Raw genomic sequence first — 19,215 nt, 5'->3', positions numbered from 1 at the left:
CTGCAGTGAAAGAACACAGATAAGAGCTTGGGCCATGTGTGTCAGGTCAAAATGACCTTGCCAACCTTATGTCTAAATACAAATGTTTCGAAACCTTCCAGCTCATCATGGCCATCCACGATTCTCCTTCTGGAGTAAACATTTCTATATATATATATTCTTAAATAATCATGTATCCTAAGTTTGCTGTTTTGTTTTTTTTAAAAGAAATTAAATCTCCATCATATATACTCTTAGCAAATTCAGGAAGCTGAGCCATGACAGCGATGTAGCTAAAATTGAGAAATAAGAGAAGGTATCAACGTGTGGGAGGAAGGGCTGGTCCCAAAGTTTGCAGAAGTACAGATAAAAACATATTTAGGAAAGACAGAAAAGGCCTAAAGGGCAAGGAGGAGGAAACATCCCAAAATAGCCCAGTGAGAATTCTCCAAATTTTGCATTGCACTTCACCAACCCAGTAAAGAGTACAAAAATTCATATACTGGGGGAATGTGAGCATAAAAATCCAAATATTAGTGAGATTTTACACACACACACACACACACACACACACACACACCATGAAGGGAATCCGCTTGCAATAAATGGGCACAAAAAAGTTTACTATGAGAAATTTGCACAAAAATGCTGATTTTTCATGAAGATAGAAAATGCTGCAGAAATATGGAGGACTGAATTTAAGTCTGGAAAAACGAGAAACCAACAGCACCAAAATGGAAAGATCTGCCCTGCCTTACTGGTGGAATGAATGGGAGAACAACCTTTAGTATGCCAAAAGCAACCATAGCTTGCTGGCTGGCTCAGATCATGAGCAGCAGCACTTCACAATTCCATTGAAGTTGCCCCTGTTTCCTGCCTTCCTCCACCCTGCGCTTGCATCGCAGCAGTGAATAGTTTGAGGGGGCGCATCAATATTTTTCGTTCTCTTTATAAAGCAAAAAAAGCCAATATGGTTGCCAACAGAATGTTTGAGCAACTTGAGTAACCAAGTTGATAACTCAGTAACTCCTCCCCCAGCACCAGATGCCTGTTAATCATTCTTTGTGTATAAAAGCTGGTGTTGTTCCCTGACATTTTCATTCACCTTGAACATGAGGGGGGTCGTTTTTGTGCTGCTCATCACTCTTGTGGGTAAGCTCCCTACTCCCTCTGCCACTATGTAGGGATGATGATCTCTAGGGGGACAAGGTGGAATTGGAAGTCTCACCTCACCCTATCCCAAGTGAAATCTCTATCTATCATCTATCTATCATAGATTATCTGTCTATCATATTAAATTACAATTCTTTCCACTTACAAATGTATTTCTTCCCCACACAGGGAGCCAGAAAAATGGTATCGGTAAGTCAAGTTCTCATTATTAACATGCTATCTTTTTGGTAGTTACTGGCTAAAGTGTAGAAAGGTTCTCTGTGGATTTGTGTTACAGTAATTTACATTTTGCCATTCCCCCCCCCTCAAAGGGCACAACACACCACAAGGGACCATGTAACGGTTGTTTTCATTTTTGTGGCGTGGAGGGGGAGTGAGAAGGATTAATTTATGGGAGGGTCAAGATTCACAGCATGAGTTATAGGCCTGCTCTTAGATACTGTATGTCCAACTGTATAGCCTATTAGTTACTAGTGTGTAAGCCTACTGAACTCAGTAGGACACACTTCCAGGTAAACATATATAGGACTGAATTGTGCAAGGATTGTTTTTGCATTCAGCTGTGTTTAGGAATCACAGAAATTGTTATTTACATGTAAAACTGCTTTTGAGAGACTATTACTGGTAACCTTTTGGTTTCAAGCTGAATTCAGCATCCTGACGTATACTAGAAATATTATAATTCATTCACATATTTTGCATAGTTTATTTTGTATAATTTATAGTACTTTGGGAATGGGCTCAATTCCCAAGCATCACAGATATTACTGTTACTGTTGTGTTCTTATTTGTGTAGGTACTCAGAATTATCTCTCCCCCTCCTTTTTAACAGAACCTGGTTTTAGCAATCTCAAATCCTACCTTTACAACTATACCGGACTCATTCAGATTGGATTGGAAGATGGGGATTTAGAAAAATCTGTCTTAAAACTGTCTTGCCAAGTAAAGATCAGCAGAGTATCCCAGGAAGACCACATTCTTAAGGTAGATTATGATAACAATTTTTAATTTTAGTGACTAAACTTACCTGTCAAGCTCTTTCTTTCTTCACCTGGAATCGTGTGGCTTTGGTTGGCTGGCATCCATCTGTCTCAGGGAGTGTGCTTTCAGGGGTGAAGTTACACCATACCATTGGAGAGTTACAGAGCCTGCTGTGGCTGTAGAAACTGATACAGGAGAGACTGGTTTTTTAGATAGCTGGTTTGATAGGGGACCTTTTTAAGTGGAGAAGGGGTGGGCAGCTTAAGCATGGAAGCAAGTGTCTAGAATCTCATGAGAGGCAGGCGGAAACAGGTTGAAGGGCCCCCACCCAAAGCTCTTTTCTTTAGAACAAAAATGCCATTGATGCTTTTGTTAGGTGTATTGGTATGTAAGGTGATATCAACACTTAAGACTTAAGGCTATTGATTTCAGTGGTTCCACTCTGAAGATGACTAACATTAGATATCACCCAATACTTTTGGGTTAACCTTTTCAGCCAAAATATACAGATGTTATCAATACATTTTCATCCGTGAAGGAACTGAAGGAGAATGGCTTATTACAACTCACACAGAAACAAAACATGGCTAGACTAGTGAGGTCCGTTTATTCAGAATAGCTCAGAAAGACATAAGCATCAGTGTAGCTACATGGGATCTTCTAGGAGATTTCTACTAAGCTAGTGAAAAAGATGTGGACCAGCCTACCAATGTCGGCAACTCCTAAAGAATTAGATGGGCAAACTTGAACACAAATACAAAAGTTTAGTAGCTTAACACAGTTTTTTATACTGGGGTGGACAAGTGAGTTGTATGTCTGGGAAACTGATAAAGGGTGTGTGTGGACATGACAGTAACCTCATCAAATGCTTTAGAAATGTAGGAGCTGTTTGTCATTCTGATAGGCCTTGTAAAATTGAACAGAGCTCTTGAGGGTAAGCCTCTATTAAGAGAGGGGGTAGAAAGAGCAACCCCAAACAGATAAGGGGGAGGGTGTGTGAAAGGCAGCAGAAGAGAATAAGTTGCAAGGTTAACCAAAATGGAGGACTCTTGTATCAGAGCACAATGAAGTGTTTGCCAGCATACAACAATTTCAAGTGTTGTGTCATAACACAAGGAATAGCGCTGAGGTCATGATGAACCCTACTCAGCGTACTATTCTGGTCCCAGCTAGAAGGAAGAAATAAGGTTACTCAGGCATGTTTTCCATAGTTACTTGGGAGTAAGGGCCCACTCAGGAGATACATGTTCTCAGTTTTGGTGCCACATTCAAATTTAGGTAAATCTTTTTCTCCTCCTTATATGACTCTTCTGTTGCTTGCATGTAAATATTTTAATTTGGCTCAAATCTTCACTCTTCTGGTGCTTTTGCTCTTAGGTCCTTTCTCCACAAGTGGAAGAATACAATGGAATGTGGCCCAGAGATCCGATCTTCAAAACACCCACTCTCACTCAGAAGCTGGATCTATGTTTTCCTGAACCATTTAAGTTTGAGTACAGAAGAGGTTGCATTGGAAATATTTATGCCCTTAAAAATGTCTCATTCGAGTGCATAAATATAATAAGGGGCATCCTGAACTTGCTGCAGATATCTGTAAATGAGATGGAGAGTGTGTACGAGTTGCAAGAGGTATGGGATTTTTTTGGGGGGGGGGTCTTTTCAGATTCTAAAATGACTCATTTTAAGAACAAACATTAGAGTATTAGAATCATGTGTTGTTGTTTTTACATGGGAAAGTGTCCCCCAGGGCTTGTTCCTGTGAACCACTTAATTGCTTTTTAATCACTTGATTACTTAGCAATTATTGACTTGCATTTGAACAGAAGTGAGCTAACTCCATTATGAGCATTGTGTCCAAAATTATGAGTGGTGCTGCAAAAGCTCTTTCTGTCATTTTTGATTTATCATGGCTTATTCATACATTAAATGTGATGCTGTAATGATCTAGTGATGAACATGAATCAGCATGCAGAACTATAGGGTTGGAAGAGATGCAAAGTTCATCCTGCCAAACTTCCTAGGCCAGCCTTCCTTTATCTGGTATAATTCAGGTGTTTTGGAGAACTGCCGTTAGCTGCAACCAGGATGGCCAGTGATCAGGGATGATGGGAGTTGTAGTCCAAAATATCTGGAGGGCACCAGGTTAGGGAAGATTGTCCCAGACAATGTCCTTAACCAACATCCCTTTCGCAATCTGCCATGCCAACTATATTAGAGAGTGCCAAAAGTAATGTGCTACTCCATCACAAGCTACACAGATGTTTTGCGCTACTCAGACAATGAAGTTCCTTAATTTAGAAAATGTGTGTCCATCTTGGGTGGCCCTGCACGGCATAGCTCATAGCTTCTTGGAGATATTCAAGCCCCTTTGCCACGACAAGGCAGTGATCCATGAAGGGGTTCCAGCTACATATAGAAGCAGTGAAATAAACATATATGTAGTGATCACTTATGATGAGTGGCTTTCACATTGACCAATGAACTTTCAGACCTTGAAGATGAAAGCAAAACCGTCCTAATGAGTTACATCTAGGGATGGGGGAGAATTCAACATAGGTTTGTCGCATAAATTATGCCTTGTCCACAATGATCTCATTGCAGATAAATTGATTTCAAATGAAAGCTTTCTCCAGATTGGGAACAATATCACTTTCCCCAAGTTGCCCCCATCTCTGGTACCTCAAGAGAACCACGGGTGAAGAAGAACATCAGAAATGAAATAATTTCCTTCCCACATAGTCTATCTAAATATCTGTTGCCCTGCATTGTCCATGCTTACCTATTCCCATCCTGAAAACATATGACTTTACTCACTTCACTTTGATGAGCTTAGTGTGCCTTGTTCATTCCTGATTTCTCCTTTCAACAAACTGTAACCTAAATTATGTGGGTTAATAGGAAGTGAGGGAGACAGTTATGTAGGACACCACATTGCTATGGTGCACGAGACTTTCTGATCTTCCTAGGACCTAAGATTTTGTGATTTCATTGTTGTCCATTGCTCTTTGCAGGATGGAGTTGGAGGAACTTGCCTCACCAAGTACATTGTCCAGGAGGACAAGGCCAATAATATAAGCACCATTTCCCGAACCAAAGACCTCAGCAACTGCACAAACAAAGTTGTGAAGAACATTGGAATGGCCTATGTCCGGCCTTGTCCTACATGTCCTTTGGTAAGGAGCCTTAACAGCAGCCATTGATGTAAATATTCACAACGGAGGTTGCTTCAAATTGTATAAACCAAGTTAATTTTAAAAGAACTTGATATAAGCAGTTTATTTGTCCTTATTAGAACATTACAAACACAAGAGGGGCTGTGGCCTTCAACTACCGACTAAAATACATGGATACCGGAGCCCTGATCACACACGTTGACTCCCGGCAGGTGTATACTATCTCCCCATTCAATGAAGTTGGTAGTACTGCTGTTATGGACGCAAGGTATGTCTGACACGGTGGTACAATCAGAGCAAGGGACAAGCATGTCACCAGAATTGTGGATTGGTTTGCACATGCATGCACATCACTCTATTGGCACATGATTAGGCTGTGCTTGCTGACTGGTAGCTGAGTATGGGAAACCCTTCAAAAGTGTTGTGTCTAAGGTGATGTCAGGGGATATGCAAGTGTTTGGAGTGTTTGATCTGTGATGGCTGCAGCATCACATGAAAATATCACTTCATTCTGTGGTCAACAAGTGATGACAACATTAAAGATATGGCAGCTCTCCAATGGTCAGCTGATTTTCTCTTGAAGTGAGAGAACTCTCAAGGACCGCCTCTCTTCATATAAACCGTCCCAGACTCTGAGTTCATCATTCCCTTCTGCGTGTGGCTCCTCCATGCGAGGTCCGGAGGGTGACAGCATGAGAACGGGCCTTTTTTGCAGTGCCTCCCCATTTGTGGCCTGCTCAACCCAGGGACCATTATTATATATTTTTAGGTGCCAGGCAAAAACGTTCCTCTTCAACCAGGCCTTGGGCTGATTAATATTTATATCCTTTTAATTGTGTCTGTGTTGCTGTTTTGGTTATTTACTTGTGTTTTACCTTGTATTTTATTCTGTGAACTGCCCTGAGATCTTCTGATGAAGGGCAGTAATATATAATCAGTGTTTGATGCAATGCTGGATCAAGAATGCTGCCTTGAAGCAGATCTTATAGGGTTTGAAACAAGTGTCCTTCCCAGTCCTACCTCGATTGAACCCAGGACTTCTCCATGTGAAGCATGGGATCTACCATTGAGCTGCATGTTCAGGTTGTAGAATCCTAAACTGACCAATGCTTTGAGCCCTCAGACTGGGCACCATGGTGACGTTGAACATGGGTTTCTCTCAGTCAAAGTGAAGGCTTTTCCTTTCTGTCAGAATCTATAGACTTCAACCTTAATCCTTCTTCTCAGCGTTAATACATGAATTTATTTCTTACCCCATCCAGACAAAACTTGACTTTGATTGAAACAACAACCAACCAAGACAAAATGCCAGGGAACTTGCTGCAAAACTACGGAAATATTCATTATCAGTTTCCAGAAGACCTTCCCCAGATGGCTCTGCACCTAATAAAGACCGATAACCCTGAGCCACGGGTGAGACATTTTGCGACAGAAAATGAATGGAAGGCCTAGAAAATGAATCTAGATAGTCAAGGAGGGAATATAACCAGTTTCTTTCACCCTCTGTTTACCTTATAGATGGTGAAAATGCTGGAGTGGCTAATTCAGGAGAGCCAGCTACAACTCCACCCAGAAACTCCAGCCAAGTTCTTTGAACTTATTGAACTTTCCCGAGCAGCCACCCTTGAAGATCTTGAATCTCTCTGGAAACAATTTTCAGATAGACAGCTATACAGGTATTTGGTGCTGTTAATGTGCAACCCATGTTTTTAGTTGGCATGGCCAGCTCTAGGTGTGAGTGGGGCCTCAGTGTAGTGCCCTCTGGTGGGTCCCTTCCTCTGTGCACTGCCAGTTCTTACTTGACTCGACTGGGTGGTTGGAGGTCATCATGGGTGCTCTGTGCAATTTTAAGCAACTGAAATGGTGGCTTACTAGTCAGCAGAGTGCTGGAAAAAGAGGGGACCAAGCCAACCATCAAAGGTGGGCTCCGCTGGGGCACTGGAAGTTGTCCAAGGATGCCAGGTGATTATGTTGGACCCTACTAGTCAGGGGAAACAGAAGATGATGATCTCTCACCTTGCTTTACAGGCGCTGGCTATTGAGCGCAGTTGCTGTAGCAGGAACCACCAATACGTTCACATTCCTGAAGCAAAGAATTCAAGAAGAGTCTCTCAATTCCTTGGAGTCTGCTCTCACTCTTACTTTGGCCTTCCATTTAACAAAAACCAGTAGCCTTACCTTAAAAGCGGCAGCAGTAAGTATACTGTTTAATGTTACCCACTTCCCTAAGCAGTAGGGAGCTTCAGAGCAGCATTTCAGTCTCAGTTTTTCTTCTGCCTTCACTGAAAAAGATCACAAGAGTACAAAGCTTCCTTTTCTTTTGAATAAATGATATGCAATCAGTTTTAATCAGTTTGTAATCTCTCCACTTTTTCGAGGTGGTTAAAGCGTTTGAATAATCTTGAGCCTCAGATATTGAGATTTACCTCAGAATTAATATGCTCAGCAGCCCTAAACAAATTACCCAAAATAATGACATTGTTGCAACGCTGTGTGTAATCCTTTTCTTCCCATGTGGCTAGTGTTTCTTCACAGTATCATTTTCTAGCTTGTTTTTTGCACTTGCTGTCCTTATTTGCTGACACTTCCATTTGATACAATTGGTAGTGGCGATGACCCAGATGATTTTGTTTATGGGGTCCATGATGTCATCATAGCGGTGTGACATCATTGGTTATTATGCCCCATGTGATCTTGCTTCAGGTTGCATAGGGAAACAAGAGCAAATCAGTGAGGGCAAGCAGAAGAAGTAAAGTGGTGCTGAAACGGACAGCGTCAAAGCAATATATGTTTTTGTTGGGTGTCAGAAAAGGGTGTGCTTTTGACACTCTCGGGAATAAATATGTAATGGGACCAGAAGTTGAGATTTAAACTATTGCACAAGGTCCGTCTGTGTGGTAAGGCTTATAGATAGCAAGATGTTTGGTTTTATCATCATCATCATTACCTCTCCTTCATCCTTCAGTCAAAGTTACAACAATTAAAAAAACTAAATTAAAAAATATTTTAAAAGCTTACAATTACCAAAAAAAAAAAAAGCAATCGGAAGAAATAAGGTTGTTCTGAAAACACACACCTCAGGTGTCAACGGCTAGGGGAAAGGAGGTGTGTCTTCAGCATTTGCCGAAAACATTTGCTGGTTGCACCTCTATGGAGAGAGAATTTCAAAACTTAGGAGCTGCCACAGAAAATGTCCTCTCCCAGGTCAGCACTATCTAAGCTTCTGAGGGCTGTAGAACTACTTAGAGCAGGGCATCTGTAGGGAAGGAGGTGGTGCTTCAGGTGATTTGGGGGTCTGAGAAAATTGTAGGAAGGGCTGAAAAATCTTTACAGTGTGTCATTATTTTTGGTTTCAAGCTGTAATTCTCTGTACCAGAGTTATTAATGTAATAATTTTTGTAAGCCTCCTTGAGCTCTGGGAAAAGTGGGTCAGATATATTTCAAACAAACCAATGGCTCTAGCAAATATCCACATTACATTGTCTTTGTTTTGGCTTCTGCAGGATCTGATTACCTCTCCTGGAGTTCAGAAATCCTCAGCGCTTCGCATCGTCGTTGACTTAGGATACGGTGCCATGGTAAACAGGCACTGCACTGACTTGCTTTACTGCCCTGCTGAAATTCTTCAGGTAACAAATCAGTGTTCACATTTCCTTAAAGTGTGCAAAAACCTGCCTGCAGATTGGCGCCTTGCGTTGTGGGAATTTGATTGAGACTCAGTTATTCCCTGGCTTTCACACATCTTTTTTTTTCTTTTTTACTTTACAAAGTTGTTATTGTACTTCACCAGATTTACAGTATTTGTAAGAATGGATTCCAAATATCATTGAATTTGTCCATGGCAAGTCTGCGTAAAGGTAAAGGACCCCTGGACGGTTAAGTCCAGTCAAAGGCAACTATGGGGTTGCGGCGTTCATCTCGCTTTCAGACCGAGGGAGCTTTCCATGTCATGTGGCCAGCATGACTAAACCGCTTCTGGCGCAACGGTACACCGTGACGGAAACCAGAGTGCACGGAAATGCCGTTTACCTTCCCGCCACAGTGGTACCTATTTATCTACTTGCACTTTGACTTGCTTTCGAACTGCTAGGTTGGCAGGAGCAGGGACCGAGCAACGGGAGCTCACCCCGTTGTGGGGATTCGAACCGCTGACCTTCTGATCAGCAAGCCCAAGAGGCTCAGTGGTTTAGACCACAGTGCCACCCGCATTTCAATTCATCAGTATCAGTCATTTTGCTGTGGTAAGGGCACAGAGAGTCCACTCATATTGTCCTTTTGTAATGTCCCATGTCCTGGCTTTCACACATCCTAAATATTCCAAAGCAGCTCTCATCTCCAAATGTTCATGTGCATTCTGAGAAAAAATGTGATTCAAGTTGTGAGTTTTATGTGGATGAACTGCTAGTTGTTTTGCTGTTCTAGAGTTGCTGTGCATTCCACATAGGCAAACATCCTGAGCTTCCTAGGAAAGATCAGCAACTGAACAATTAACACGAGACCCTTGTTCTGTTTCCAGCCTCTCCATGATCTTGCAGCTGGTGCAGTCAGCGAAGGACACGAGGAAGACATGGTGCTGGCCTTGAAGGCCATGGGCAACGCAGGAGAACCAGCCAGCATCAATTACATCAAGATGTTCTTGCCAGGGTTTTCATCTACGGCTGATGCTTTGCCAGAGAATGTCCAGACTGAGGCAGTACTAGCCTTGAGGAAAATAGCAAGGAAGCAAGCCCCAGAAGTAAGCAAAGTCATTCTTAACCAAATAAATGGGACACAGAGCAAATGTCAGGTGTAATCTAAAATAGGGGCCAGGAAGCATGCACATTAATGTAGGGCACTGAACCTGGGTTATCAGCAAATGGATGCCGTGCGGTACAAATTATTTTGCTAAAAGTGTATTTGCTTAGCAAAGGATCCTCCCAAGGGCACATGAGAGGCATTCACTGGGATGGTTATGTGGCCTTCTGAGAGACCCTTTCCTACCCTCTCTCACAGAAGGGTAACATGGCGGCAAGCCATTGCAAAAAGGCATTTAACTGTTTGTGTCACAGGCGAACTTTTAATCTCTGAATTGCATCCGAAGTGTCAAATCATGGGCTGGTACAACAGTACCAATTTATACAAAACACCGCAGCTCAGATGTAGGAGGGTCCTATAATTGACTATTATATATATGCAGTGCTTTTTTCTAAAAAAAAAAAAAATGTTTAGGGGTACTCTCATTTTGACTCAAGAAAAGCACTATTTTATAGTTCAAATCAGGAAAAATAAATACAGTAAATGGACAAAAGTACAAAAATTCACAAAATGTTTAGGGGTATGCGTCCCCCTGCATCCCACCAGTAAAAACTCCCACTGTATATATGTGTGTATATTCTCCAAAGTTTGCAAAGCAGTTCTCCAGCCAAATCATGTGTACAAAAATGATTATTCTGGGGATAAAGTGTGCATAAAAATGCATAAATTCATGGAAATCACATGCAAAAATGCATTCATTTAGGGAAAATTGCTCTGCAAAATTTGTATATTAGGCAAAATGCCACACAAACATGCATATTAGGAGAAATTTGCACTAAAATGCTGGTGGATTTTCACAATATGTGGAAATTGTGGAGATTGGGAAAACGTGAAATTGACAAATTCACCCATTTCTAGTCATAAGGCCGCTTCCTTTACTGGTACATAACTTCCCGTTTAAGTTGTGGCATTGTCCTTTTTCTCTCCAGGTGCGGGAAATTCTCTTTCAGATCTTTGCAAACAACTCTCTTCCTTCTAAAGTCCGGATGGTTTCCTGTGTTGTTTTCTTTGAAACCAAACCTGCTGTCCCTCTAGTGACAGCTTTGGCCAATGTCGTGCAAAGGGAGAGAAACCTGCAGGTTGCCAGCTTTGCCTATTCGCACATGAAGGTGTTGGCCATGGGCAAGATTCCACAGCTCTATGACCTGTAAGTAGAAGGAGAACTACAAACAAGGGAGCCTAGTAAACCAGCACAGCATCAAGGGTTACTGGAGCTCCATTGGCCTGGTTGCAAAAGCCCTGTGCAAGCAATTGGTTCACACCTCTGGCTGTTTGGAAGGGAAGGGTCTTTCAGAAAGAGAGAGAGAAATAGGGTCGGAGAGAGACGATTGGTGGTCATTCACTTTTTTTTTTACTCTGGTCCCACCACCAGCATGCAGCCCCCCAAATGTTACACTCCAAGGGAAAGTGGCCTTCAACAGAAATAAGGTTCTACATCCTTAACCGACACAGTCAGCCCACCCTATGTGGTTGGATCCTGAACTGATTTCCCACCTGCACAGCATCCACTCATCAAAAAGCAGGCCAGGGAGTCGCACCGGACGCATAGCCAAGAAAGGCACCTTCTCAAAGTCTGGTGAGCAGTTGCCCAGCTTTGGGAAGGAGGCATGAGGGCTCAGACAGGGCCCTAGAGCCCTCCTTCCTCCTTCCCAAAGATGGGCAAGCACTTACAGGCCTTTGGGAAAGAAGTGAGAGTGCTCTAGGACCCTGTCAGAACCTCACACGTCCTTCCCAAAGCCTGGCTTAGGCCAGCGCCACAAGGTCTGGGGGGAGGGCGTCATGTGGCCAAGGTCGACCCCTGAGCAGGCCCCATGTGACTAGGAGAACCTTTAAACTCCACTTGGGTCTTTAAAAACAATCAAAAAACAACGTGGAGGGTTTTGATTCCCCTCTTCATAATAAGTAAACATCTTCCTGAAAGTTGCTAAGTCTATTAAAGGTAAAGGTAAAGGGACCCCTGACTATTAGGTCCAGTCGTGACCGACTCTGGGGTTACGGCGCTCATCTCGCTTTATTGGCCCAGGGTGCCAGTGTACAGCTTCCAAGGTCATGTGGCCAGCATGACTAAGTCGCTTCTGGCAAATCAGAGCAGCGCACGGAAACGCTATTTACCTTCCCACCAGAGCAGTACCTATTTATCTGCTTGCACATTGGCGTGCTTTCGAACTGCTAGGTTGGCAGGAGCAGAGACCGAGCAACGGGAGCTTACCCCGTCGCGGGGATTCGAACTGCTGACCTTCTGATCAACAAGTCCTAGGCTCTGTGGTTTAACCCACAGCACCACCCGCATCCCACGAGGAGCTAAGTCTATTGCAGTGCCTTAAACACAGTGATTTTTTCAGAGGGGTACACATACCCCTAGACATTTTGTGAATCTAAGTTTGGCCTCATTGAAGGGCAGTATTTCAATATGAGTAGGAAAATGAGAGTACCCCTAAACATTTTTTAAGAAAAAAAGCACTGCTTAAATAGGATTATGATATTGTTCCCCTGCTGTCCCTTAGGTCTGCAGCTTGCAGAGTTGCCATCATGCTGCTCTCTCCCAGACTAGAGAACTTGAGCATTCGCTACAGCAGCGTCATCCACATCGATGGCTTCTACCGTAAGTAACTGGTTCGGCTGCATGATTTCTTTTTTTCTTTTTAAACTGGATTACTTGTCCTGCAAGATGTTGCTGCTGTACGAAGCTCCATCTTTATATTTCAAAAGATTGTGGCTGCATCATCCCATGCTGTGGTTTGGCAATATATTAAAAGAGGAACTTATGATGAAGGGAGACTCATGTTCCAAGTTCCCATGTCAATGTCGTGGACTTTAGATGGTGAAGTGGTGAGGGATCTTTTGACTTCACACCAGCACTCGTTCCTCAAACAGGTTTCCTCCCCATCGTCAAATCCAGCACAAATTCCTTATCTTTACCTACAAAACCCTTCTGTAAAGCCGCTCCCCTTCCTCCCACATCACTGGGGGACCCGGCTGCGTCATGGTCCCTAGCCGACCTATCTGGTCAACCGGGGGGCATGGCTTACGCTATTTAAACTACTGCGTGGCCAGGGGGCTCTTCCTTCTTGCCTCCTCCTGTGTTGGATTGCCCTCCCTCCCGCCCTAGTTTCATGCGTTTGCTTTTGGCTTTGCTATGGACCACGGTTGGTCACCTGTTTAGGGGGCCAGGCAGGAATTTTCCCACTTGGCAAATTGTCACCAGCCATGTGGTTTTCGCCTGCCTCGTAGCAATCGTCACAACTTTGTAAGGTTTGGTGGTTAGGCACTGGTAAAACCTGGTTTATGGGAGGGGAAGTAGTGGCCTTCAGCTGCCCCTCCTCTTGAAGGGTATTCCGTTAAAGGGATCCAGGAATGTGGATCCTGTCCAAAGCCCAGGTATGGGCTAGGGCCATGCCACGATCTCATCGGTGACCCTGGGGGAGCTCGCACTTGATGTACATTAACAGGGCTCCCCCTACTGGTGGTTAACCCTTATGAGACTATCTGCATGGTGGGCAGGAGTCAGATATAGTCAGTTCAGTTCCAATGCCTAAGCCAGTACTGCCGTGTGTTTTATTTTCCAAGAGGTGGGGGAGGGCCCAGGGCCTTGTCATGCAATATATCTCCCCGTACCAGGGGCACCATCTATGTGGGGCTATGGGGGCCATTTTCAAGAAGGGAGCTAAGCCCCCACAAAATTCTGCAGCTATCCTCAAAAGGGACGAGTATGCTTGGGATGGGGCAGGGCAAAACGTCTTCACATCTAAAGCCCTAAACAACTTGGGATCAGGAAGTCTAAGGGATCACTTGGCTCCCTATATCCCTGCCTGGGAACTGCACTCTTTGGATGAGGCACTGCTGAGAGCACCATACGTACTGGGAGAGACCCCTGCCTGCAACCCTGGAGAGCTGCTGCCAATCAGTGTTGACACTACTAAGCTAAATGGACCAATAGGCTGTCTCGCTATGATTCCACTTGCTGTGTAATTTGCGAGTATATCGAATCACATCTAATTGTCTGTGTGGAACAAATCCTACAATGAGCAGCAAACAGTTTTTATTTATTTTGTAAATTCCTATCATAGGAAATTACAGAGCTGGTGCAATTGGAAGAGTCTACCTAATGAATAGTCCAAAGACTCTGTTTCCATCAGTCCTTGCAAAGATGAGAGGCTACTACGCCACTTCAGCAATGGATATTGCAGAGGTAAGTACATATCAATGAAAATGTTATATAATTCCTTCTTCTAAAGCTACGATTTTAGAGGAAAATGTTAGCTTTTTCATTAGATCCAACATTATTATTATTATTTGAAGGCATGAAGCTTAAAATTAAGGGCTCAGTTTTGTCAATGGTGCTGGGAATTGGAGCTCTCCAAGGGATTTTCCAACCACACTCAGCACCCTTAACAAACTACAGTTCCCAGGATAGGGGGAGGGAGCCATGACTGCCAAAGTGGTGTAAGAGTACTTTAAATGTATGGTACAGATGTGATGGTAGTCCAGCTACATCAGGAGCGATCTAAGCTATAATGCTCAGGGCCAAATATGCTTTGTTTCCATTGCATGCTAATATTCCTCCTGTTCCTAGCAACCTGCCATGTTGCTTGCCAGGGGCAAGAATGGTAGTTTATCATAAACAAAGGAACACTGCCGAGAAAAATACTGTGTGTGAAGTAGGGAGGGAAAGATTTATCAGTTCCAGTTCTCTCAGTATCTGAATTTTTTAAATCTTATATTCAGTTTTCCACATTTAGCAGCAATTTGCAGATTATTGTTTTTTTAAAAACCTTATGGAAATTCACCAGCATTTTAGTGTGAATTTCTCCTAACAAACAGCTTTTTGTATGCAGTGTACACATTTTTGGAACAATTTCTCCAAATACAATGCATTTTTTTGTTAATGTTCACTGATATATCAATTTTTATCCATACTTTCCACTAACATATGCATTTCTGTAAGCATTGTTAGGTTGGAAAGGTAAAGGTAAAGGTACCCCTGCCCATACGGGCCAGTCGTGTCCGACTCTAGGGTTGTGCGCCCATCTCACTTAAGAGGCTGGGGGCCAGCGCTGTCCGGAAACACTTTTGGGTCACGTTGCCAGTGTGACTAAGCTGCAGCTGGCGAGCCAGCGCAGCACATGGAAATGCCGTTTACCTTCCCGCTATAAAGCGGTACCTATTTATCTACTTGCACTTAAGGGTGCTTTCGAACTGCTAGGTGGGCAGGAGCTGGGACCAAACGACGGGAGCTCACCACGCCGACGATCGGCAAGGCCTAGGCACTGAGGTTTTACACACAGCACCACCCGTGTCCCTTCTTAGGTGGGAAAACTGCACTGCAAAATTCAGATCTGAATGAATTTCCAAAGATAGCTGTGTTTCGGTTCTCATTTGTTTTGAAAAGTGCAAATTTGATAGATTCAGCTTTAAATATGAACTGAATCGAATTTTTCCTCCATCCCTCATTTGAAGGTTCCAACACCACTGGTTTCTTCCTATCTGGACTTCCTCTTATTCCAAATAATCATTTCAGTTTGTGTTTCGATGCTTCATTGTAGGGAAGGTATTGAAGTTACCTGAGATGAAATCGTACTATCAATGGAATTCCTCGAATATCTTCTCTGCTCTGTTTAGTTTCCTCCAGGCTTTTTCTTTACAAAGATTAACTAAACAACCTTTCCTCATTTTCTTTTCTTCAGAGATTCTGCACTTCATATTTTTGCGCATATAAAGCTTATTTGTTTTACATAGGTTCGTTTCGACCTGGAAGGCCTCGCTGATATCTTCAAAACACAAGATATTCCATTTGCTGAATCTTCAACGTACAAAAAAATTAGGGCACTTGGGAAACTGGTATGTGTGTGCCTTTTTGTTGTTGTTAGTTTGAATCACAGTAGATTTTTAATTGGAAATGTGGCCTGCCACTTCGTTTGCTTTTTTAGCCTAACTTCATTCCTGCTGAAGGGGGTTACTACTGCGCCAATGGATCAGGCCAATGGTCCATCCATTCCAGCATCCTATTGTCACACTTGTCATCCAGATGCCAGTGGGAAACCCATAAACTGGACCTGAGCACCACAGCACCCTGTCTACTTGCAATTCCCTGGCAACTGGTATCCAGAGCCGTACTGCCTTTGACAGTGGCCATAGAACATAGCCATTGTGGCTAGTAGCCGCTGCATTTTGCATGCATGAATATACATGTTTCTGGATGTTGCCGCAAACCACTCTTCCTCCGACCACACCTGATAAGTAGCTGAAAGGACAACAATCCCCCATCTAGCCAGAACCCTCCTAAGAGAAGTCAAAAGCTTATTCCCAGAGCCAAACACTGCATACCATGTGTATCTTGGCTTGATCTCCACTACCCCATGTTCTCACCATTTGTTGCCAAAATGTCCCATTTATCATCTTTTTCAGTTGTTTGTTTCAAGAAGTTTCAGAGAACATTTGTAGCAAATAATAGGTGTTTAGCTAGCATAGGAACATAAAAAGAGCACTGCTGGCTCAGCCCAAAGTTCCACCAAGTCCTGCATTCTGTTATCACAGTGGCCAACCAAATGCCTATGGCAAACTTGTGAGCAGGACCTGAGTACAAAAGCATGCTCCTCACAGCATTTCCGCCAGCAAATGGTATATATAGAGGCATACTGCCTCAGCCAGTGAAGACAGAGCATAGTCATCGTGACTAGTAACCATGGATAACTTTTTCCTCTGTGAATTCGTCTAATCCTCTTGTAAAGCCACTTCTGGGAGTGAATCCCACCATTTAACTATACCCCCTGTGAAGAGTACAATTCAAGTCTCCCATTTTAGAGGAGCTGCAAACAACACATTTTCAGACTTTCCCATGGTGGGTTTACAGTACGTCTTAACAATGCGAGTCAGTCAATCAATCAATCAATCAGTGACAACCATGTGCATGCACACACAATCTGTAGATCTCCTCCTATATAAATAAAATGCAAGGGTGTCGTCACACTGTGATTCGTGCGACCATCTATTGGAGACTACGCCAATTTTGGTGTGATAGCAGATAGGGAGATGAGCGAGCAGCATGGGTGGCAGGTGGCTAGGCAAGCTGTTTAATGGAGGGGGACAGCTGCTTCACAGAGTGGTTTGGTTCAGTCACCCCAAAGTTGGAGGTGTCTATAAATACATTGTTGCATCCAGGCACGCAGAAGGCATTATAGGTCAATGATAAATTCCTGCCAGGCAAAATAAATAAAGGAGAGCATGGAGCAGGGGCAGTGAGGGGTATGGCTCAAAGAAGGGTAATGACCTGGAGAGAGTCCCAAAGATCAGATATAGAGATGCCCAGGGGCCCCTAGGCTTGCAGTTGTCCACCCCTTGTCCAAAGAAAACCAAATGAGTATGTTTCAATTAGCAACTATATAATTTCTGCAATAATTAAAGGTAAATTGACACTATGTGAAACCCAACATGACTATAAGCAACCTCAAAAAAACCCAATCATTTCTCTCTTGCCAGCTAAAGGGATGGAAGGAACTCTCTTCAGAAAAGCCTCAGTTGTTCAGCTCTCTGAAATTATTTAGTCATGATATTGCCTTTGTTCTGGTTGACAAAGAATTCATTGAAAAGGCTGTGAAGGTACGTCAACTTTTGTCAGTCTGGAAGGGTGTGGAAATACTCTCCATCTCTAATTGCTGATTAAACACAGTTGCATCTTTAATTTTGCTTAGCTTGTGACCCAGCCAGCAGAGATGCTGACCGCCCTGTTCCAAAATGGCATAACAGGCAGATGGACCCAGCCCATACTGGCAGGAGAACTTCGACATGTTGTACCTACCTGTGTAGGCCTCCCACTGGAACTTGGCTTATATGGCGCCAGCGTGGCAGATGTTTCAGCAAAAGGTGAGCTCTGGTACAGCCCCATACCACCTTAGCTTTGTTAGTGATCACTGGGGATGGTGGAGAGATTCAGTTCAGCTTGCACAAACCTATCTAATTTTCACTCCCAGAAACAGTATGTGAAGCGAAAAACAGCTATCCTTCAAAAAATTGCACTTCTCCTGATTTTGCAGTGTAGTTCCCCATCCAGAAAATGTGTACACAGATGTGCATATTAGAGGAAAGTGTGCCTAAAAATGCACATATTCATGAAAATAACATGCAAAATGCTATGTTAGCAAAATATGTATATGGGAAATTGCTTGCAGAAATGCACATCCTGGGAAAATATGCACTAAAATGCCAACAACTTTTTGTGATTACACACACACACACACACACACACACACACATTCATACTCATGCAAACTGATGCAGAAAACATAGTGAGCTGCTGGAAAATTAGAAACTTCAGAGAAACCAATATTGACAGATTCACCCATCCCTAGAACTTAGTGAATTGCTTATACATTTGTGAAAATGAAAATATGCTATCTGATAACAGTAAATCCATGTCTTGAGTTCCTTTTTCGCTTCATGCTTTTGACATTTAATCACTCTTTTTTTACTTCCTACAGTCGATGGGAAGATATTTCCTTCTTTGACTAATGACTCTGGACCAGAACAGTTGCTTAAAGCCAGCCTGCTTCTTAGTGCTGACATTAACTCAAGGTAGGCATGATTGCTGATATGAAATTAGGATTGCTTAATTTTCTGATGAATGGCGAAATTAGGAAGGAATTGTTTGCATAGTCCAAACTGGGGTTTGGTGGTGCCCAACTGACTAGCATTGGCCTTCTGTCTTCTGTTCCAAAGATGGGAGACATGAGTCACACTATTGCAAGTTTTTCAAGTGGGGCCACCTGGCACCTGGGAATGTCAGATTGCAGGTGTAGCGGACAGCACTATACCTATATCAAAGAAGAATATTGCGATGGGCATTGCCGACTTCCGGTCGGCGCCAGCGTTTGATGGCGGTCCTAGCCTCGAGCTCCGAGGCAGGACTGCTCCGTAAGTTCGGGTCTTACCCGCTACGGCAAGCGGGGGACCCCTAAAATCACAGGCGCTGAAGCCTGTGAGCAAGGAGATTCGGTGGGCACCTTTGCGCCCCCCCGGCATCGTGAAAGAGCCTTTTTAAAGGCTCCGGAGCGGCATCGGGGTGAGCGCGGTGCTGAGGATCGCTACCCAGCTTACGGAGTGAAGCCGCGTCGCCATTAAC

The 19,215-nt window shown here is 43.4% G+C and overlaps 1 protein-coding gene across 1 annotated transcript in view; it reads left to right on the top strand.

Annotated features, from left to right (window-relative positions):
• Positions 1–2,062: 2,062 nt before the first annotated feature.
• LOC309343774 (vitellogenin-2-like) overlaps positions 2,063–19,215 on the top strand; it is a 33,370-nt gene continuing 16,217 nt past the window's right edge. Inside the window, exons 1-16 of the mRNA XM_081865686.1 lie at positions 2,063–2,136; positions 3,511–3,762; positions 5,145–5,306; positions 5,426–5,574; positions 6,569–6,719; positions 6,825–6,982; positions 7,335–7,500; positions 8,810–8,935; positions 9,823–10,041; positions 11,030–11,247; positions 12,605–12,702; positions 14,168–14,289; positions 15,837–15,938; positions 17,577–17,696; positions 17,789–17,960; positions 18,575–18,668. Of these exons, the coding sequence (XP_081721812.1) occupies positions 3,544–3,762; positions 5,145–5,306; positions 5,426–5,574; positions 6,569–6,719; positions 6,825–6,982; positions 7,335–7,500; positions 8,810–8,935; positions 9,823–10,041; positions 11,030–11,247; positions 12,605–12,702; positions 14,168–14,289; positions 15,837–15,938; positions 17,577–17,696; positions 17,789–17,960; positions 18,575–18,668 (2,276 nt within the window). The 5' untranslated portion in view covers positions 2,063–2,136; positions 3,511–3,543. The remainder of the gene's footprint in view (positions 2,137–3,510; positions 3,763–5,144; positions 5,307–5,425; positions 5,575–6,568; positions 6,720–6,824; positions 6,983–7,334; positions 7,501–8,809; positions 8,936–9,822; positions 10,042–11,029; positions 11,248–12,604; positions 12,703–14,167; positions 14,290–15,836; positions 15,939–17,576; positions 17,697–17,788; positions 17,961–18,574; positions 18,669–19,215) is intronic.

Source organism: Podarcis erhardii, assembly GCF_964252035.2.
Source record: "Podarcis erhardii genome assembly, chromosome: 6".
Taxonomy (NCBI): Eukaryota; Metazoa; Chordata; class Lepidosauria; order Squamata; family Lacertidae; genus Podarcis; species Podarcis erhardii.
Note: the sequence above shows the minus strand (reverse complement) of the source record. Positions and strands in the feature narration are given on the sequence as shown.